Source organism: Varanus komodoensis, unplaced genomic scaffold (assembly GCF_004798865.1).
Source record: "Varanus komodoensis strain SLA01 unplaced genomic scaffold, ASM479886v1 scaffold10, whole genome shotgun sequence".
In the NCBI taxonomy this organism is placed as follows: domain Eukaryota; kingdom Metazoa; phylum Chordata; class Lepidosauria; order Squamata; family Varanidae; genus Varanus; species Varanus komodoensis.
Genome location: NW_025335269.1, coordinates 7726590 through 7749284, shown reverse-complemented (window position 1 = coordinate 7749284; position 22695 = coordinate 7726590). Strand labels below are relative to the sequence as shown.

The 22695-nt window shown below is 44.5% G+C and overlaps 1 protein-coding gene across 8 annotated transcripts in view; it reads left to right on the top strand.

Annotated features, from left to right (window-relative positions):
- ADCY1 (adenylate cyclase 1) overlaps positions 1-22695 on the top strand; it is a 280351-nt gene that overhangs the window by 70442 nt on the left and 187214 nt on the right. For all 8 annotated transcript variants that reach the window (XR_006416963.1, XR_006416966.1, XR_006416967.1 and 5 more), the window contains exon 2: positions 20445-20594. Coding sequence is in view for 4 of the 8 variants with exons in the window: in XM_044453723.1 (XP_044309658.1) it covers positions 20445-20594 (150 nt within the window). In the remaining 4 variants the exon portion in view is untranslated. The remainder of the gene's footprint in view (positions 1-20444; positions 20595-22695) is intronic.

The following is a 22695-nucleotide window of genomic DNA, read 5'->3' as shown; positions in this document are numbered from 1 at the left end:
TACTTCCTTATGCAGAAGATCAAGTCCCTTACCTCCAGTCTCCCAGACCAGCACAGGGAGCTTGCCCATATGTTCACCCACGAGGCTATGTAGCTTTCCATCCAGCAACTCAATGTGACAAGACATTGTGTCGATTGCAACTTTAGGGCTCTCTTTGGTGCCATTGCCCTTCATCATCACTCCTGGTTACACTCAGCTAACCTACGCAGTGAGACCAAGCTGTACTTAGAGAGCATGCCCTTTGATGGCTCTGGGCTCTTCCACTCAAAAACGGATGACAAGCTGGAGAATATTCAGAAAGCTTGTCTTACAGCTCGCTGTATGGAGACGCCATTGCAACATCAACGTAAGTGGCCATGGCCTCTCTTTCTGTACCGGTACCAACCTTACCCACAGTATGCTGGATGCCAACAGCTTCAGCAAAGGAACTGGAGACAGAACACACTGCGATACCAACAGGGTCGTCGCTGTCCCAACACTGACAAACGCCAGCGTTGATGGGATGCGTGAACCTCTCCTCAATCCTCCAACCTACCTTCTCCTCTTCCTTTTGGGGATTGGCTACAAGGCCGACTCCCCATCTGAGAGTCCATCACATCCTGTAAGTGGGTACTTACCATCATAGAGCATGGATAAAAAATCGAATTTGATACTGTGCTGCCTCCGGGACCAATCCGATATATGACTGCTATTGCTCAGGAAAGAGGATTGGTTCACATCCTTTGACTTAAAGGATGCTTTTTTCCATATAAGCATCCATCCTGCCCACAGGCGTCTCCTCCAGTTCACCATCGGTACCGACAGATTTGAATACAATGTACTCCCTTTCAGTCTTGCCACTGCTTTGAGAGTTTTCTCCAAGTGTATGGCTCCCGTATGAGCCCATCTTTGGCTTTAGGGTATTCATATTTACCTTTACCTCGATGACTGGCTTATTGTCTCCTCTTCCAAGGAGGACCTTCTAGCTTCCATCGATACAACCTGCTCCCTCCTTGACCGACTTGGACTAGGCATTAATTTTGAAAAATCATACCTCATTCTTTCCCTAGTCATCAACTTCATCAGAGCTCGCCTTGACTCACTACACACTCGAGACTTTCTTCCTCGCGACTGAAAGGACAGACTACTTGCGTGTATCCAGTGGATCACTGCCCAACGGACTGTTCCAGCGTTGTCGATACAGAAGCTGCTCAGAGACACGGCATCTATGGTTTTGGTAGTGCCAAATGTCAGACTGTGGATGAGACCCTTACAACTTTGGTTCAGCCGTACCTTCCACCCACAACGCGATTGACCGCATTGTCTACTTCAGCCACCTCTCTTGGTTCTTCACACCCTGTCTTGGTGGATGATAGATACCAGTGTCTCTTCTGGCATTCCATTCCATCCACCGCAATTGACTCTGACTCTGTGTACCGACACTTCCCGACTGGTTGTGGAGCCCACTGCGTGACCTTTCAGATGCAGAGTGCCTGGCACAGCCACAAGACCACCAGATAAATCAACTGTCAAGAACTGCTGGCGGTCTTCAAAGTCCTTCATTCCTTCAAGAGCATCCTTCAGGACTGCATCATACAGATTACATCAGACAATATAGTGACTGTGTTCTATATAAACAAATGAGGCAGTATGAGGTCAGCCCCCTTGGCTCATCTTGCTCTCCATCTCTGGGACTGGTGCATTGCCCACGAGATTACTCCTCTAGCTATTCATCTCTCAGGGACCGACAACAAAGAGGCCAACTCAGCAGACACACGTCGACTACTCACAAGTGGGAATTAGATTGTCAAGTCTGCCAGCACCTTTTTCGCCTCTGGGGACTGCCAGAGATAGAATTGTTTGCAACTCACGACAACTCTGCACAACGTACTGCTCCCGAGTGAGCATCGGCCCAAATTTGATGGGGCATGCACTGATGATTCCTCAGACAAACAGATTCTTCTACGCCTTTCCACTGATACCGTTGATAACAAGGACATTAGCCAAAACCAGCCAAGACGATGCTTGCAGGATTCTCATAACTCCCTGGTGGCCTCAACAGTCATGGTTCCCCACTCTTCTTCAACTTTCCAACAACAACTTTCTTTGCCTTCCTTGAATTCCACATTTGCTTACTCAACACCACGGCGTCATTCAACATCCAGATCTACACTCTCTCAACCTCATGGCCTGGCTCGTTCATTGATTGTTCCTCCCCCATCAGTACTGACAATTTTGTAAGATTCAGCATTGTTGTGCCTAACGATTCAGAGGAGTCGTTAGCATGCATAAGAGAGCAAGAAGCTCCCAGCGAGAGTCAGGCTTTAGAGCAAGAAGATTTCTACTTGGTGCCCATGGCACAAACACCCCCCCCACCTGACTCTGATGAAGTTTTATACAAGTTCCTGGTGACATTCATGAGCCAGCCATGGGAGTGTCCGTTGCCATGGAGAATGCCCAGCTGAGGAGAAGACTTCGGCGCTTGGGCCAATTAGAAGAGAGGCAAAGTCAAAGAAGGAGGGAGAGGAGTTTATCTAGCCCCCAGGGGGAGGTCCATTCCCTTTGGGTTAAGAGTACATCATAAATCTGAGAGAGGTCAGAAAGGAGGGGGCAACTGTGCTGCTTAGAACTACCATTAACTGCTCCTGTATTATCCATTCCCTGCTTATCTTTGAAATGTTTAGAATAAAAGGCTTTAAACCTTTATTGCCTGTACCTGTGTGAGTAATTAGAAAGAGTGCTCCGGCCTCATGACAAACATATATGTCTCCGACATTGTAGCTCTCTGCTACATCTCAACTCCCTGATACAGTGCTGCCATCGGTATCGACATCGGTCAAAGCAATGTCAAAGCGATACAGGACTGCTCTTGCAGCCATGCAGTTCTCGCCTCCGTTCTTCAGTGACAACACCATCCTGCCTCCGGGTGTGGTAAGCTTACTAATCACCCATAATGTGTGATGCACAGAGGCCACAATGAAGAAAGGCAGGTTGCTTACGTGTAACTGTTGTTCTTCAAGTTGCCATCTGTGCATTCACACAACCCACCCACCTGCCCCACTCTGTGTCAGTGACTGGATTGACAGAAATTGCGTCATTTTATACGTCTAATGTTGATAACTGTGTACACATGTTCACACATGTGCATAGCTACCTTACTGTCTTTTCTGACAGCTGATTTCTGTCTTGATACTTTCTGTTGAATTCAGTTTTTACTTATCTCCACCTGGAGGTGAACGGGCAGTCTTCAATAGATTGGGGAAATGAAGGGAACTCCGCCCATTTATACTACAGGGGGAGGGTGTGGAGTTCCCACTGAAAACCGTTAAAGCTGTTTAATCTTCCCTGCAACAGGCTCTGTTCAGGCACAGCACCCATAATGTGTGATGCACAGATGGCCACTTAAAGAATGACAGTTACAGGTAAGCAGCCTGTCTTTCTCACATTTCTAGTTTGGATTGCATGTTAGTGATTCTCTGAATTTTCACACATCTCCAAATCTTGCCAGAAGTGTAAACTTCTCAGAAATTTTGAAGCCACAAAGGGTGGATGGAGGGGAGAGTCCTGTCCCTAACTGAACTTTATATCTATTCCTTGCTCTGCCAAAGGAGTCAGGGACAGCCTTTAACATAATTGGGCTTGAATTGTATGGGGCGTTCAGGGAGGGGTAGCACCTCTGGTGTAGGGGCTTGTCATGTCCTCTTAGGGCTGCTCGTCCACCTTTGGTCCCCACTTGTCACCCAGCTCTCACCTGTGGCTCCTAGAAGCTGTAGCATGCACAGCGGCCACACCCCAGGCAACAGCTTTGACAGGCTGGCCAAACCAGGTTGAGGGTAGTCGTTGGGTCATTGACCTTCGGTGAGATAGGGACTTGTCTATCCCAAGCATGTGAAGACAGACTCCGGCGGATTGAGTGGATGAGACCTATCAGAATAGGACCAACGGTCGTGAAGGTGGTTTCTGCAAGTGATGTGGTACGCTAAGAGCTTGGCAAGACACGAAGTCGCCCTGGTCAGCCACTGCGCCCAGCTCATCTCCAACCGTCTTGACTCTTGTCCTGCCATTGGAGCAAGGTGGAATCTGGGAAGAGAGAGTGAGGCTGACTATGCATACCTCTCCCTCACTTTAATCCAGTCCATGTGCAAGTCTTGACATCCCCAACTCCTGTAAACCTCAAAGTCCTGTGGCGATGAGCAAGCGACGAAGCATCAGGGGTGGATACACTGGGAGCTGTAGCCACGGACCTGCACACAGGCGGCTCAGGTCTAATGGTCGTCTTTTTGCTGACCGAAACAACAGCTGGATTCGGCGTCTACCTGAGTGACTGAGTAGCCCTCTTTAGGACCACACTGCTCACCTCCATAGCAAGAGGAAGGGGCTAGAAAAGGTGCCCTAAACATTGTTTACTTCATAGAACCCTGGCCAGCTTACCGCGGCTGGAGGGGATCCCATCTCATGTAGTTGAACAACAAAACTTCAAATAAAATGCAAGGTAACACCACTCATTATTGACACATGGAACGTACGCATGTTTCAAGGTAACCCCTCAGCAGATTGACCAGAAAGAAGAACAGCCTTGGTCGCCAGAGAGCTCGCAAGGTTTAACATCAGTATTGCAGCCCTGTATGAAACTCGCCTAGCCAACAAGGGTCAGCTCACAGAAACAGGAGGCGGTTACACATTCTTCTGGTGTGGACACAGCAGTGACGAACGTCGTGAATCTGGAGTTGGCTTTGCAGTTAAGAATCATCTTGTCCGCACACTTGCCAGTCTTCCCAAGGGTGTGAATGACCAACTCATGACACTGCATCTCCCACTACTGAGAGAAAAGCAAGCCACACTAATCAGCGCCTACGCACCCACAATGATGAATCTGGATGAAGTAAAGGACAAGTTTTATGAAGATCTTGATGCCCTGCTCTCATCCGTGAAGCACGCCGACAGGCTGATTCTACTTGGTGATCCGATCACTCTGCCTGGGATGGCGTCATTGGAAGAAATGGAATCGGCAAATGTAACAGCAACGGCCTACTACTACTGAAGACATGTGCGGCTCATGATTTGATCATCATCAACACCATCTTTCGCCTGCCCACTCACAAAAAGACGTCCTGGATGCACCCACGCTCCAAGCACTGGCATCTCATTGATTATGTCATCATGCGGAGGAAAGACAGACAGGATGTAAGGGTTACCAAGGCCATGTCAAGTGCTGACTGTTGGACTGACCACAGTCTCATCATCTCCAAATTAAGCCTTCACGTCAAGCCTAAGAGACGTTTGCAGGGAAACAAAGCTGTGATGAAAAAGATCAACGTCAGCAAACTGAGGAACCCCAACATAGCAGCTGTACTAGCAGAAGATCTTGACAACCAACTCTCAGAGCTGCAATTAGAGGAAAATGCTGAGAAGGACTGGGAACGCCTCTGGGATATTGTGCACTCTTCTGAACTAAAGGTTCTTGGACCCTCACACAGGAAACAGCAGGACTGGTTTGATGAAAACCATGAAGAGATCAAGGCCCTACTTGCTGAAAAGCACCGCCTTCACCGTGCTCATCAGAACGACCTGTCGTCAACAGCTAAAAAAAAATGTCTTCAACAACACTTGCAGGACCATACAAAGCAAGCTTTGCAAGATGCAGGCTGAGTGCCAAAGCAGATGAAATCCAGAAGTTTGCTGATAGAAACGATGCCAAACGGTTCTGTGAAGCTCTCAGATCCTTGTACGGACCTCAGCCCTCAGGGAGATCCCCACTACTGGACTCAGATGGTGCAACTCTCATTACTGAGATGACTTTGATTCTACAGCGTTGGGCTGAGCATTTCCAATCCGTACTGCTGCCCATCCTCCATCAATAACGAGGCGATTGACAGAATGCCCCAGGCAGATATCAGCCACAGCCTGGACATCCCACCATCAAAGCCTGAAACCCTACAGGCCATCAGCCAGCTGTCCAGTGGCAAGGCCCCAGGATCTGACGCAATCCCAGCAGAAGTCTATAAGGAAGGTGGTGCAGTGCTTGTTGACAAACTCACTCAGCTGTTCCAGTCCTTCTGCAATCAAGGATCCATTCCTCAGGAACTGAAAGGCGCGTCCATCATACACCTCTACAAGAGGAAAGGAAATCGACAAGTCTGCGATAATCATAGAGGAATATCACTGCTTTCCATCACAGGCAAGATCCTTGCACGTGTGTTGCTGAATCGCCTGACTGACCACCTGGAAAAGGATCTACTACCCGAGACACAGTGCGGCTTCCGCAAAGAGTGTGGCACTGTGGACATGATCTTTGCAGCCCGACAGCTCCAAGAGAAGTGTCGAGCAGAATCGTGAACTGTACACCATCTTCGTGGATCTCACCAAGGCTTTTGACACTGTCAGTCGTGAAGGTCTGTGGCGCATCATGTTGAAGTTTGGGTGCCCTGACAGATTCATCCTGATGGTACATCCGTTCCACGATGGCATGACAGCTCATGTTTTGGACGACGGAGAAGCTTCAGAGGCCTTTCCCATCACAAACGGCTTCAAGCAAGGGTGCGTGCTGGCACCGACCCTGTTCAGCATAATGTTTTCAGCCATGCTGTCAGACGCCTTTCAGAACAGTTCCTTGGGAGTCAGCCTGAAATACAGGACCAATGGGAAACTGTTCAACCTGCGAAGACCCCAGGCTGTCACCAAGATAAAGGAGACTGCTACGAGACCTCCTTTTTGCTGATGACTGTGCCCTTAATGTTGGACCAGAGCAGGAAATGCAAGCCAGCATGGACAAAATTGCAGCAGCATGTGACAACTTCGGCCTCCTCATCAATACAAAGAAAACCAAAGTGATGCACCAGCCAGCTCCGAAAGCCCAACACCAAGAGCCCACCATCACAGAGAAGGGACAAAAGCTGCAAGCAGTAGACCTGTTTACATACCTTGGCAGCACCTTTTCCCATACAGTGACATTAAGGTCAACTTCAGAATCGGTAAGGCAAGCTCTGTATTCGGCAAACTGCTGACCAAAGTGTGGGACCGCCATGGAATAAGCCTTGCTACAAAGCTTAAAGTCTGCCGAGCAGTAGTGCTATCAACCCTGTTGTATGCCAGTGAGACTTGGACTGTATGCAGGAGGCACACTAAGCAACTGAACCACTTCCACATGACTTGCCTCTGCAGACTTCTGAGGATCCGGTGGCAGGAGAAGGTGCCAGACATAGAGGTCCTCTCCAGAGCAAGGCTGCTGTCAGTTCACATCCTGCTGATGAAAGCCCAGACACGCTGGGTAGGCCATGTTGCAAGGATGCCAGACCATCGTATCCCCAAACAGCTCTTCTATGGTGAGCTGTCTCAAGGAAAGCGATCGCACGGGGGACAAAAGAAGTGATACAAAGACACGCTGAAAGCCTCTCTCAGGTCCCTGGATATTGACACCACCTCCTGGAAGACCCTGGCACAAGATCAATTGACATGGCGCATGTTGATCCACCAGGGCTGTCAAACATCTGACACTAGAAGGACAACCATAGCGCAAGAGGAGCGAGCACTCCGTAAAGCCAGAGTTGCAAATGCTGCAACAGTGTTGTCCACACATGTCTGCCGACAAGTGGCAGAACATTTCGTGCCCGTATCGGCCTTACCAGCCACCTGCGGACACACCATGAACAGCCCACAACTCGTTAAATGTCAGGATCCTATTTGAAAACGTTGGATGAACATCATCATACAGCATACACTGATTGCAAAAAAAATGGTACAGTGGTACCTTGGCTCACTAACTTAATCCGTTTCATGACTCTGGTCACGACCCACATTGGTTGTGAGCCAAGTCAAATTTCCCAATAAGGTTCAGTGTAAATAAGGTTAATCCGTTCTGTAACCATTTTTTAAATCACAAAAATTAGAAACAATGTGACAAATAGCAGCAAGTAACAAAGAACAACAGAGATCATGGCCATCTCCCCCCTCCCCGAGCATGATTGCGGCCATCTCACCCCCTGAGCGTGACCGCGATTGCGGCCATAGATGGGCATGATCATGGTTGCACTTGGGCAGGGAAGACAGGTGCGATCGCAGCTATCTCACCTCCCCAAGGATGATTGCAGCCATCTCCCCGCCCCCAAGTGTGACCGTGATTGTGCAGGGAAGACAGGCGCAATAGCGATCATCACCCTATGCGTAGTTCGTGACCTGTGGCAAAATTTTTATGAAATTTCTGTTCGTGACCTGATTTGGTTGTGAACTGAGGCATTCGTGAGCCGAGCTACCACTGGATAGGGAAAACAGGGACATGAAGCCTAAGGCAGATAACTCAGCTCTTTTGATCTCCTAGGGGCATTGACTAGTTCTCATCTTGCACCAATAATTTGTCAGAAGTAAGTGTTAGGGATACTGCTGATGGCCATATTGGGGATTTCAGATTGTCTGTTGTTTAACAGTGTGGTCTGATACAAATACTCCAGCTCTCAGGTATCAATCTCAAAATATTTTATGTCACTACATCCATATTAAGGATATTGGATATGGCTTAATATGGTACTACAGAGATAAATGAAAGTGGCTCTATCATATGTGAGCATGGTGCATAATAAAAGTTTGGTCTATGTAGGGAAGATAAACTGGGTGCTATACTGATAAGCAATAAAACAGGAAAAGCTAACTGCTTTTAAAGTACCCTCATTTGTTTCTCCTGCTTATAAATTACCAGACAGCAAAGCTAGCTGATGCTAAAGCTTTCAAGTGGCAGGTCTGACAGAAGATGCCAGAGCTTAAATGACCTCACAGAAGGAAAATCTTATTATCTTTGAAGACAGCTCTTGCAAAGTGTAAGGCACAATGGGGGAAAACAAAACGAAACAAAACAAATGACACCACATAATGGTACATGAAAATCATTGTTGGCAATAGTTTCCTCAAAGCAAACCCTTTCATCTTTCAAGGAGATCTGACCAATTGTGGCATCACTTGCTGACTTTTTCTGACATCCCTGTACGGGCAGTGCTTGGGAGCAAGAACAGAGAGAGTGGTGAATGCTTGTCAAGTTGAAGTGGTCCTGCTGTACAAGGAACAAACAGACTGACTGAGATGTAACAATAATGTAACATAGCAATATGCAGGGTGTCAGAGCAAAGGTGTATATGCATTGCTTCCTGACTTACTTCATTCTGATAAAAGGCAACAACATTTTTTCCAAGAGCATTGCCCAGTTGACAGAGCTTCCATTTATTTCAGCTTTGACAATTGGTTCGCAAAGCTTCACCAAAGTTTTGCTAGCCCCATTAGCCTCAGTTCTTGAATTTCAGAAAGTATAGGACTGTCTTCTCATGTGCACAGGTTGTCTTATCTCCTGAAAGTGATTCTTACTTTATGGATTGTGAGCTGTCCTGAGATGCCAAGGCATAAGGGATGGCATACAAAAGTTTTAAATAAATAAATTCTTCTGCATATCCAACCAGGGCAAGTGGTAATTTGCAAGTCAGGTTTTGTTTCTTTGACTGCAAATCTATGGATGCTTACATAGTACATCCCACTGAAGATTCTGGCATCTATATCTGAGTAAAGTGTTTGTTTATTATCTTTTAGAACCACACAAAAGGCAAAGCTTTTTGGGTGCTTCACACCATAGAGGGAAAAGACACAAAATATACTGTAAACTCTAAAACCAGTTAGGACTGCCACAGAATAAACACAATGGAGAAGCTCAGCAAAGCAAGTATCTAAGTGCACATTTTTTTTAACAAAATAGGTAATAGTGTAGGTGCCATGAAAGCCTTTCTAGAAAGGACATCCCACAGTCAATACACCACCATTGAAAAAAGTCCTTTCCATAATAGACACCTGCCTTTTCTTATTTGGTGGAGCAAAACTGGAGAAGGGTGTCCGAAAAGGACTGTAGGGTCCAGGAGGAGATACACTGTCATTGATTACTTTAAAGGTTAATTCTTAATACCAGCAATTTGAATTGGGCTTGGAAACAGACAGGCAGTTAGTGAAGATGACAAAGCACTGGCATAATATGATCATATCCGTCAACGTGACTTGTATTAAAGGAAACCCCACATGCAACACATTGCAACCATCCATATGGGAGATTATCTGAGTGTGGATAACTGTAGCAAGGCGATTTCTGTCCAGATAGTGTTGCAGGTGATGTATCAGACTCAGTGGATAAAGGGAACTCTGACCTACTGAGGTCACTTGTGCCTGTCATGTTGGATCTAAGGACACCTCCCCAAAAATTTGCAACCTCATCCAAGCCAACTTGGACTGAACTCAGCTGAGTGCACAAAGAGCCCCCTTGCCCCCAACAGCATCTCCATCTTATCACTGTAGGTTGGCCATGATTCAGTGCATTGCCATGACAGTGGTCCAGAATGCCCACTTGTTCCTCTGGGTTGTATGAAAAGAAGATGAGACCACAATTCACCTCCCATGGTAACTTCTTACAGTGGTTTCATATAGATGCTGAATGGAGTGGGGTATAAAATAACCTGATGAAATAACTTCTACAGTACCCATCCCCTAGGACCACTTTCTAGAATTGATCATCCAAGTAGGAGCAGAACTGCTGAAATACAGTTCAAGCTCCTGCTAAGAGCTTCTGCAATCATAGCACCAAAGCGAATGAAACATGAAAATTCTCTTCTCAGCAGATTCAGTTCACATATGCTCTGAATCCATATAGTGTAATACATTGTTTAGACCTATTCAGAGTTCCTAAGCAATGTGTAAGCTTTTGAGATCTCAGAAGATCTTCATCAGATCTTCATTGGGAAAGAGCAAATTCTTTGAACTGGCATAATATATGAATTATATATTGGATTTTTCTTAAGGCCGTTTCACTAGCTTTATTTATTCTTATACATTTATTGTAAGATGTAGTACTGAAATCACAACAAATGTTCCGAAATAAGGTGCTTCCCCCACATCTTGAGTGTATCCAAGAGTACTCTGTGAAATTTGTGACTCCCCCTGCTTCCTGAAATCTTTTTTGCTGCTCTCAAGCTCCAAAATGGCTCTGCTGGAAATGTCCTCTTCTATTGGCCCCAAAAGCTTGATAACCTCTCCAGTGTGCTGTTACTGTATATTAGAGTGGAGGACTGAAATATTGTTTAGAAACCGGAACTAATTTAAGTGTCATATTCCGGGATATTGTGTGTCCCCCACTCCCCTGAATAGCATTTTGCACTGTTTGCCTACCTCTTAACAGGTAGTTGGCAAGAACTCCTTGCACTGCTAAACTCAGGTAAATCCTTCTGAAGGATAGAATCATTATGCTCACTTGGATAAAGCCAGTGGAGAGACAATGCCTTGAAAGGAATAATGAACACACAGAGACACACATGCACATGACATGTACCTGTCTGCTCCCCACATAAAAAACTACTTTGGATTTTACTAATACTAAAATAGGAATTATAGTATCTGTTCTTTGTTGCAGCTTTTTACTTGGATTTGGAAGCCATTTGGGAAAAATATTCCCTTTGATGTCAGCTTAGATGAAGTGCATGTTTTTAGAAAAGTTTTTCTGTCGTCTGCAAACCTATACACTTGTGTCTTCCTTTCTACAGAATTTCTCCACCTATTTGTCTGTAGGCAAATAAATTTAAACAGAAATGGGGTTTTCATCTATTATTTAATTCAGGAAATCACACAACCTTCAGTGGGTACTTAGCATTAAACTGACAGAGGATAAATCCTCATATCTTCAACCATCTCCTTTAATTTGCTTTCTGCTTTAACTGTATTGACTCAGGGTAGAGAACAGAACCTTTGTACAAATTAGCCAGAAAGGAAAAGCCTTTCTAGCTGATCAGATAGCATCAATAGCAGAACAATCCAGTCATCAGCACTGGGTATGATACACATTCGGTCATGTGGTGATTGGACACAGCAAAATTCTCTCTCTGTAGCCCAAAAAGAAAGGATGCTGGCATCACTCCTTATGGTATGCACACTAATCCCAATATTTTCTCTTGCGAAACAAGTATTTTTAGGTTTCTGTTGTGTTTCAGACACCTTCAAACTCTTTAACAGAAACCATTGCTTGTATGACTTTCTCAAACAAGCCAAAAAATAAAAATAAAAACCCAGAGGAACTTAACATCAGCTTTGGGTGATTTGCCAACTGCATCCCTTCCTGGGGGAGAGTCCCCTGAAAACAGTAGTGCACACACTGGTAACCTCCAGGCTCATTTTTTGCCATGTGCTCTACATAGGGCTACCCTTGTGCCTACTCCAAAAATTGCAATTATTACAAAATATGGCAGCTTGGTTGGTTTCTGGGTCATCATGGAGGGATCATTTATCACCAAAACTGAAGTCTCTCTGCTGGCTGCCAGTATGTTCCTGGATGCAGTACAAGGTGTTGGTAATTAACTTTAAAGCCCTTCATGGCTTGGGTCCAAAATACCTTCAGGAGCACCTTTGCCTATATATTCAGCCTCACCTGCTAATGTGCTCTGGTGATAATCTTCTGAAGTTTACTTCTGTAGGATTCATGTCCTTACATGGAGGACTTTCTTAATGGTTTCTGATGGCCACCTGTTCTTTATTTTTTCCTCTGTTGAACAACTTGTACCATTAGGAAATTTCTCTTATCTTTTAGCCAAGGCCTGGTTCCCAACTATTTCCATCTATTGGTTTTAGAGAACAAGTCTGCTCTATTTTGTATGTGATTGCCTTTCGGATGTTTGAAGACTGCTAAGCATGGTTGGACTGGTGAACTGGAATTATTTATAGAATGCTGCCTGCATCTTTGGCTTCATGCCATACATCACTACTATCACTTTCACAAGCTTGAGAGCAGCTAAGTGCCTGGTTGATCAGCAAGTAAAGATTGTCTTTCAGTCAACAAAAGTTCAGAGTTGATTCTTATCTTCTTTTAGACCATAGATAAGTAGTGTAGGTGAGCTAGTAAAAATAATGCTTTGTTTGCTAGTAAGTTTTGTGAATTTATTTGCAAAGATGTAGTTAAGACTTTGGCTTTAGGTCAGCCATAGCCTCCCAAGTCCCCTCTAATCATAGCTAACTGTATTGTGGTCATGCTGTCCAGTTCTGGTGCCTTGGCAAGCACTGATGTATCTTTGTTTGTTATAGAATATTTATGTACTGCTTCCCATTTTAAATATCCAAAGCAGTTTGCAATATATTACAAAACCATACATCAATAAAAGAACAGAATTTAGATAACGGTTTGGAAAATCCATGATAAAAAAATAAAATGACAGTCAAAAGCACAGAGTTATCAGTGCCTGGCATATCACAGAGGCCAGGCCAGGGCATTCCTGAAGAACACTGCTGTGCCAGAGAAAGCCCATTTTTGTGCTGCTGGGAGAGGGGGCTCTGCAAGGCCTCTCCTGAAGATCCTAGAAGTCTATCAGTAGTCTTAAGTATGGGGAGGCAATCTGATCTGACAGGTAACCTGGTCCTAGGGTTTACAGGTCAATGATAATACCTTGAAGATGGCTCAGTAGCAAATTGGCCGCTAGTGGAGCTCTTTCAGCAGGGGTGTTAGGTGTGCATGGCAAAGCACTCTATTCAACAGCCTTGCCGCAGCATTCTGTACTTGTTGCCTCTTCAGAATCAGCCTTAAGAGCAGCCCCATGCAGAGAGTATTACGGTAGTCCAGCTTCAAAATTACTAATGCATGAATCACAATGGTTAAGCTATCCTGGCCAGGAAGCATGCGATTGACAAAGATTGTAAAAGGCACTTCATGCCAAGGTTACTTGGGCTTCTAATGATCATAATCTGGGAGCACCCTGAAACCACATGTCCTTTCTTCCATGGCCAAAGCAACTCCATCCAGAACAGGCAAGCTTGCTAACTTTGGCACCAAGTTCCAAACTTGCATCCAACTCAGCAGGGTCTCAGTAACTCCCAATTGCTAGTACTCCATCTGCTGCCTTAATCGAGATCATACATCCACAGGCACCAGGTTCTTTTTACTCTACAAAGTGCTGAACAATTCATATAATTTTGTCTTCATAGTAACTCTGAGACAGGCCCCTCATGAGTCTATTTTACAGATGAGTAAATTAAACTGCTTTTAATTCAGTCCAAGTTCAATAGGTGTTTTTCCATTGGCTCAGCCTGACTATTGGAAATCTTCTTACTGACCAACCATTTTCCTGGTGCTATGAAATGTTATACACCTTGAAATTAAGACAGAAAAACAATTTCAGCTAAAATGGCTAATGGGAGAAGAATCTAGAGAGGGGAGAAAGAACAGAGAATTTAGAGAAATAACAGGAAAACTCAAAATCGGGGCAGGACGGGGAAGAAGTGAGAATTCATTGTGATTTATGGCAATGCCTGGGGTATGCCTCAAGAGGTAGGATGTACTGATGGGCCCGAAAATGTCACCTATGTGTTATCTATACTGAAAGTGGTTTTCGTACAGTTAAGCCTCACAACCATCACTGATAATGTCCTGTTTTCTAATGGGATTTTAAGCCAAGTTATCTGTTGTGAGCTAGATGAAGAAGGTTGCACAAAGCCATAGATACAATATGGTATAGTGATTTTTTTTAGAGCCACAGTTTGCTTGTAGTCATTACAAATAGCACCAAAATCCGGATATAGCAGAATGAAAATAATATTTTAAATAATTTAAATGGGAAATAAATGCATGTGTGGCTATCATTCAGCACATTGTTCCCAATTTGTCACCTATTTGGCAATCTTTACCAGTTAATGGATTCTTTCTAGAAAGCACTCATTGAGAGAAAGGGAAATCTCATCACTCAAGTTCTGTGTGGTGGCACTTGAGTGTGAGGAGGAGGCAAATATGATTGCCAAAAGGGTGCATTCTTAGGTCTAACAGAGCCATGCCGGTGTCAAGACTCAATTATGGATTGGCACATTGCCAATAGGCTGAATTTTGCAGTGTAGGAGTGTTGAGCATACCACTGTAAAGACGTAAATAAAGCAAATTAAGGATTTCAGTTTTTAATTAGGTTCTTCAGCTTTTGCTAGACTTGTGTAAGTAGTTATGTGGCAAAAAGATGAAGAATGGAAAGTTGTTATGCCTTCCTGTTTTTTCAGCAATTGTAGAAAATTAAGAAATTATATTTTCTTATTGTCTAAACCACTGCATCAAAGAAAGGTAAAATATATTAATAATGCAGTCCTCAATCAATATATACATTGGAAATCAATGTGATACAACAGTTCCCTTCAGCATTAGTCTTGTGGGAGGAATTTTGAGCAAACTGTATAGAGAATGGGCCTTGGTCCTTGGGTAACATGAAGTGATGAACATTTATGCAATATGGACTTATTTCTTGAGATAATCTGGCCTCAAAATGCATGTACACTCTCTTACACTGCTTCTTAGATAAGAACAATGACTTGGTTCCTCTGGGTGGTTTAGCAAAAGTGCTGCTTCGGGTCTGTTCTGTGAGTATCATTTGACACCTCACAACCACAACAACAACAACAAAAGGGAAAGAAATGTACAGGCCTTTTCTCATCTATTGCTAGAAGTATGCTGTTGAGGTCTTCTTAGTTGAGCAGCAGGTAATCAGGACACATTATCTATCAAGGAATATGTGAAGAAAGCAGCATTTCTTTGAACAATCCTGCATCCTGTTTTCTAAATCAGTTTAGGGTAGAATACTATGCTTTGCCAGCTGCTTCTGCTTCAGAGGTTAAGTGGGTGAAGTCTAGAGGCAGGGCCTTTTCTGCAGTAGCACCTACCTTTGAGAACCCTCCTCAGAGATATTTATATGGCATCAATTCTTCTTTTCTTTCTTTTTGGGAGGTTGTGGGGCCAGTAAAGATGCTTTCACTCTTTCAAGCTCATACAGTTTATTTGTTTTACTGGTGAATAATCTTCTTTATGCCATTTATTGCTTTTAGTTATTTTAGGGGTTTTATATTGTTTTTATCCACTGAGCCTCCTTGAAGACCTTTTGATACACAATAATAAAACATGTCATGATGTCCTTTCAAAACAGCTAACATCCATGCTTTAACTACACTGATGGTGTTGATACTTTTCTAAAAGAACCCATCTTATGATCTAATAGTGGATGAGGGGGCTGACCTGGCTTGCATTACAGAGACCTGGGCGGGAGAGGGTGGGGATATAGCCCTTTCTGAGCTATGTCTGCCTGGGTATCCAATCCAGCACAAGCCATGCCCTGAGGGGAGGGGGGGTCGGTCTGGTTCATCGAGCTGCAATTTCCCTCATGGGGCTTCCTGTCCCCTTGAGACCAGGCCTAGAGTGCTTATACCTGGTGGTGTGTGACCGAGACTGATTAGGGATTCTGTTGGTGTACCGTACACCCTCCTGCCCAGGAGTCTCCCTGCCTGAGCTGACGGAGATCATCTCAGACCTGGTGTTGAAGACTCCCAGGATGTTGGTCCTGGTGGACTTCAATCTCCACGCCGAGCCTGTTCTGACTGGGATGGCTCAGGACTTCATGGCTTCCATGACAGTCATGGGGCTGTCTCAACATGTCATTGACCCAACCCATGAATGAGGTCACCCTCTGGACCTGGTTTTCTCAACAGGGCAGGAAGAGGGTGATCTGGAAGTGAGGAACTTGTGTCTGACTCCCTTGTCATGGTCAGATCACTTCCTTGTGAGGTTTAAGCTCAGAGCTGGCCTTTCCCTCTGTGAGGGTGTGGACCCCATTACGATGGTCTGCCCTCGGAGCCAGATGGATCCGGATGGATTCCTGAGGGCTCTGGGGGATTTTCAGGTTGATAAAGATGGCACTCCTGTTGATGCTCTGGTTGAGCTGTGGAATGAGGAAATGACCAGAGCTATTGACACAATCACTCCTAAGCGTCCTCTCCTGCCAGGCAGAGCCCGTTCATCTCCATGGTATACATCTGAAATGCAGGCAATGAAGCGGGTTGGGAAACGATTAGAGTGCAGGTGGAGGAAATCACGGGGTGAATCTGACCGAACATGCTTACGTGCTCACTATCGAGCTTATGCTGTGGCAGTGAGGGCGGTGAAGAAGAAATTCTTCTCCACTTCCATTGCCTCCTCATAGTACCATCCAGCGGAGCTTTTCTGAGTGGTACATGGGCTAATACATCTAGGCCCTAAAAAAGATCCTGTGCCACCATCGATTGCCCGCTGTGATGACTTTGCCCAGTAGTTTAAGGAGAAAATTGTTCAGATTCGTCATGAGCTGGACTCCCCGGTTGATACAGTTCCTCTAGGGGAGATGTCCAGAACTCTGTCTGGTCCAGCTTTATTGGATTAATTTCAGTTAATGAGGCCTGATGATGTGGACAAGGTTCTTGGACAAGTACGTCCAACCACCTGTTTACTTGACCCTTGCCCTTCATGGTTACTTATCAAAGCCAAACACGGGATTGGTTCCTGGGTCCAGGAGGTTACTAAACACCTCATTGAAGGAGGGCCGGGTCCCTGCTTCTTTAAAGGAGGCAGTGATCAGGCCTGTCCTAAAGAATGAGTCTCTGGATCCAGAGATGGCCGCCAATTATAGACTGGTGGCCAACATCCCATTTCTGGGCAAGGTGTTGGAGCGGGTGGTGGTGGGACAACTCCAGGCACTCTTGGATGAAACTGATTTAGACCCATTTCAGTCTGGTTTCAGACCCGGTTACGGTACTGAATCTGCCTTGGTCGCCCTATACGATGACCTGTGCAGGGAGAGAGACAGGGGGAGTGCGTCCCTGTTGGTTCTCCTGGACCTCTCAGCGGCTCTCAATACCATCAACCATGGTATCCTCCTGGATAGACTGGTGGGATTGGGAGTAGAAGGCACTGCTGGGCAGTGGTTCCACTCCTACATTGCTGGCCGATTCCAGAAGGTGGTGCTGGGGGACTTTGTCTCTGCAGCATAGTAACTCTGCCATGGAGTACCTCAGTTTCCATTTTGTCCCCCTTGCTATTTAACATCTACATGAAACCGCTGGGAGAGGTCATCAGGAGGTTTGGGCTGCGGAGTCATTGAAAGAGGTTAGGAGAGCTTTCTCTGTGGTGGTGCCCCAACTATGGAATGCGCTCCCTAGAGAGGTCCCCCTGACGCCGTCATTATATGCTTTTTGGCGCCAGGTCAAGACCTTTTTATTTAACCAATATTTTAAAGTTAATTAATTTTAATGGCATATTCATTTATTTAATTCATTTTAACTTTATTTTAATTTATGTTAATTCTTAACTTATTATGTATGTATAGGTTTTAAATTTTTAAGCCAAGATGTTACCGGGTTTTTTAAATTTTTAATTGTATTATCTTGTTCTTTATATGTTTTAATTATGTTGTGAGCTGCCCTGAGGCTTTGTTGCGATGGGTACAGCATAGAAATGTTTTAAATAAACAAACAAACAATGTTATTTTATACTCAGTTGTAGTGTAGTCAGTTTATTTATTTGTTTAGGATTGGTGGGGTTCTAATGTTTGTAAACCACCTAGAGAGCCCTCTGGGCTATTAGGGTGGTATATAAATGCAAATAATAAATAATAATAAATATATCTTATTAGGATTGCTCTCATGCTTCCCATACTGCAACAATCCCGTTTAACAACATGTATCTGGGATAGTGTGTTACATTCTGTGCATTTCAAAGAATATGGTCCTTGGGTTCATAGTTAAGATATTTGTGGATTCAGGAAAATGTATTCTGTACTTTAGGAAAGGGGTTCAGGGCATATGATGTGATTACATCCACCCGACAGCATGTGCTCCCTCATAACACTCATATCTTCATGTCTCAAACTGGAGAAATCGGGAAAGGGAAGCTCTCTGGGGTGATGCTTCCAGGATGCATGACTTGTAATTGAACCTCTATCCAGGAAGTTCTATACTCCTGCCTTAAGGCACTGTAGGCAGAGCCTCCTGAGCCCTCATAGCAATGAAACAGCTCTTGATCAGAGCAATTGTTAAGGAATCTGCCTCCTAAATTTTGTACTGTGCTAGAAACACATACACAGTTTATATTCCATTCAGATTTTCAAGGTTCTTTCCTCACCCACAGGCTCCCACTTTAAGCCTTTCAGCTTATTACCATATTTTTCCATCTATAAGATGCCCCCATGTATAGGACCCCCCCCCCACTTTTCTTACTGATCTCCGAGCGAGCAAGCTGCTGCCTCACTGCATGCGAGCCCACAATCACACCAGTCTTCCCCGCAAGCACGCCCCCATTCGTTCCAGTCTCCCTCCGAGCATGCCCGTGCCTGCCACCACCGCCTTTCATTTGGACCCCTGGGCTACACACTCTCTGCAGCATCAGCTGATGTCAGTTACATAAGGCTCATGATTGGAGGAAACCTGTTAGTGTGTCTCTGCAATTGGACATTTTGCTCGCGAGACTAGTTTGCAGAGATAAGGTATTAGCAGTTTCACAACTGCGGTCCTCTTCTCAGCCCCCCGTGTATAAGACGTGCCTTCACTTTTAGATAAAGATTTTTAAGAAAAAGTATTGTCTTATACGTGGAAAAATACGGTATTTAAGCCTTCCTAATAACAGGACATCTGCCCATTTTTCCCGGCCCCATTTTTACCTTCACCCTTGCCATCCTACTGAATTTGCCCACAAAATTTCGCATTTCCTGGAAGCTTTAAGAGAGCATAATTTGGCTTTAGACAAGGAATGTGGGGAATGTACTTTTCTCTTAATGAAAAACCATTGATTGTTGCTTCTACAGTGCCAAATTCTTGCAGCAAATGTAGTAGCATGGGCAGTTTCAGTGGCAGAGGCTCCTGTTGGCTCCTGTTGGGTCCTGAGGGAAATTAGGTCTCACATCCCCAGAAGCTGCCCACCAGAAGTAGTCAAGCAGCTAGGGCAAAGCCTCAGTGTATGAAATCCTCAACAAGAGGACACTGCTGTAGTTCTAAGGAGAAGGGTATTTCTCAGTAGTAGAGCTCATGCATTGCATGCAACAAGTCTCCAAATCAAGGCTTGGCATCTCTATTTAAAAGGAGTTTGGGTAACAGGACTGGGGAACACCCTATGTCTCTGGAGAGTCCTTATCATATGGAGAAGGAAGGCTGGCCTTCTGTGTAGGCAGAGTGAGGTGCTATCTTGAAAATGCAGCCAATTGTTCTCTTTATTATTAATGGATTGTAATTAAACTTAATTGTACCTAGATTTGACCAAGTGAAATGAGAAGAACTTAAGCTACTTAAGAACGTAAGCTATGACTAAGTCTGGATCCAACCCAATGTATTTTTACTGTAGGAGAGAAGAAATAGTTCTTGTTGGTTTTCCTATCCCAAAGGCCAAAATAACCTGGTTCTTGGGTATTATCACCTTGTCTGGGGTGAGGAGGCACCTCCTCTGCCTTAGGCAGCAAAACACAGAACTGAAGGGACCCATGGTGTAATTCAAAAGAGTCAGGTTTGTATGATCCATAATAGGCAGCACTCATTTTGCATCAGAATAATGCAAGGGAAGTAACTTGACTTAAGGCAGAATGACTATTTTGTAGCAATGTGTGAAAGCATGTGTATTATATCTTTCTTATTTGCTTCTTCTCCCCTTACAGCTTGTGGCCAATGCTATCCTTTTTGTCAGTGTAAATTTATATGGGGTCTTTGTGAGGATTTTGACGGAAAGGGCACAGAGGAAGGCATTCCTTCAGGCCAGGAACTGCATAGAGGACAGGCTGAAGCTGGAGGATGAAAATGAAAAACAGGTCAGTTGAAATGCACACTTGTTTTTATCTCTTTCTTTGGCATCACAGTGGCATACAAAGCGTTATTTGTAAGGAAACACATCTCATTGCAAAGTTTGCAAAACACACACTTACCTTGCTTTTCACTTGTTATCAACAATGAAAACACAGCAGTCATAGCTGTTCCCATATTTAGTATAATAAAATGCAAACTAAGCCCCCCTTCCACCCCCCAAAATGCAGGACAGTTGTTAGCCAGGTATAAGGTGGCACTTTCACCTAAAATGAAAAGATTCTTTAATGTGTAAATTGAATTTCAGAGTCATGCTTCTTTTCCACTTATCCCTAGAAGTGTTAGTATGGGAGTGGAGACAGGACTATAAAGCAGCAAACTATATCAGTGTACTGAAATTAATTACATACTAGTAACCTCTAGTAAAACACTAAATGGATTCTGTTGCACAAATAGTTTTGAAGTATGTTCATTTCTAACATGATCATTCAGATAAAGCTGTGGAGAAGATAACATTAAAGAACAAAAAGTCCATTTGGTAGAGGTAGTAGGAGCCTAATTCTTTATTTGAGAATAGTTTTGTTTTAAAAATATAACTTGATTTGACTGTGTATACAAAGAAAGGAATCCTAATTTATGGTTTGAGGGAGGGCAGAATCCTGTACCACTTCCTAAATTCGCCTTGCTCATGCCAACCAGAGCAAAAATCAAAGGAGCAGTTTACTTGTTTCCAACCCAGAGATTCCTTCCTTCCTTTCCCTACCCTGTTGAAATCAAGCTTGAAGGGAGATGGCCCGATCCCAAAATGGAGCCATCATGCAGAAGAATTGTGGCAGCAGGCTTAGGATGCCTTGCCCTCTGTGCTTTTGCTGTAGGTTGCCAAGTCTGTTCTCTGCAGAACTTTGCCACTGCTACAATGGGTGGCTGGAGGTCAGTCCTGTACATGCTGAGCAGTGATCAAGTTGTCCAAGGGGCCTATTGAATACCATGTGTCCCAGTGAAACCACTGATTCTATACAAGTAGAAAAGTAAAGGGCCCTAGAAGTTATGTGATTGTGAAAAGAAGGAAAAATGTGTTTACCAACAGCATTCTGATCTGTTAAAAGTAGAATGATATTGCAGGAGGGAAAACCCAGCAGGTTATTACAGACCAGTTGTAACTTCTAAAATAGGGAATGTGGGGGATTCATTACAAGTCCCCCTTCCTTTGCACCCAGGATGTTCTGGCCGCATATTGTTGTTCTACCGAAGTTAAATATAGGATGCAACCTGAGTTTCTAGCAGGTTTGTGTGATAAATTTCCATATTATGTCCATAGCTGCTGGATCCAGGCATCACCATTAGGGTAGTATGAGAATTTCATTTCAGTTTCTAAATCCTTGGAAAATGTGCTTTTATGATCCTGAACATAAATATAAGTAGACACACATGTTCTTCATCATGGCCTCTGTGCATCACACATTATGGGTGCTGTGCCTGCGCAGTGCCTGTTGCCAGGAAGATTAAACAGCTTTAATGGTTTGGGTGGGAACTCCACACCCTCCCACTCCTTAGTATAAAGGGGCGGAGTGCCTGCCATTTCCCCAGTCTGCTTGTGATCGTCGTTCACTGTGCTCTCTGCTGTTATTGCTAGATCTGGTTAAGAAGCTCCTTTCTTGTCTTCATTCTTTTTTCACGTATAGTTATACTCTGTCCCAGTTCGCCCCATTCCTATTATTCCCTGTTTTTTTCTCACCCCCCACCTCTACCCTACTCTCTTTCATATTTCGTCCTTCTTCTCCAAAGTTATAAGCTCACTTTGTCCTCTTTTTCTTCTCTTGATGGCACAGCAGGTGGCTTTTCGTAAGTGTTCACAGTGTGAGCCTAAAATGCTCCCCACTGATCCTCATGCCTGTGCCTCCTCTGTTTTGGGGAAGGCCACAGGACAGGTAAGTACAGCCACTGCCAGTCCTTTACAGGACAGGCACAAAAAAATGGTAAAAATAGGCTGCGCAAGATGTTATGGGACCAAGCCATGAAGCAGGTCTCTGCTAAGGCCGGCTCCTCTGCTGCTGCGGGATCATCTAAACCCCCATCTGCCAAACCATCCGATGGGGGTCCGGTTGCCAA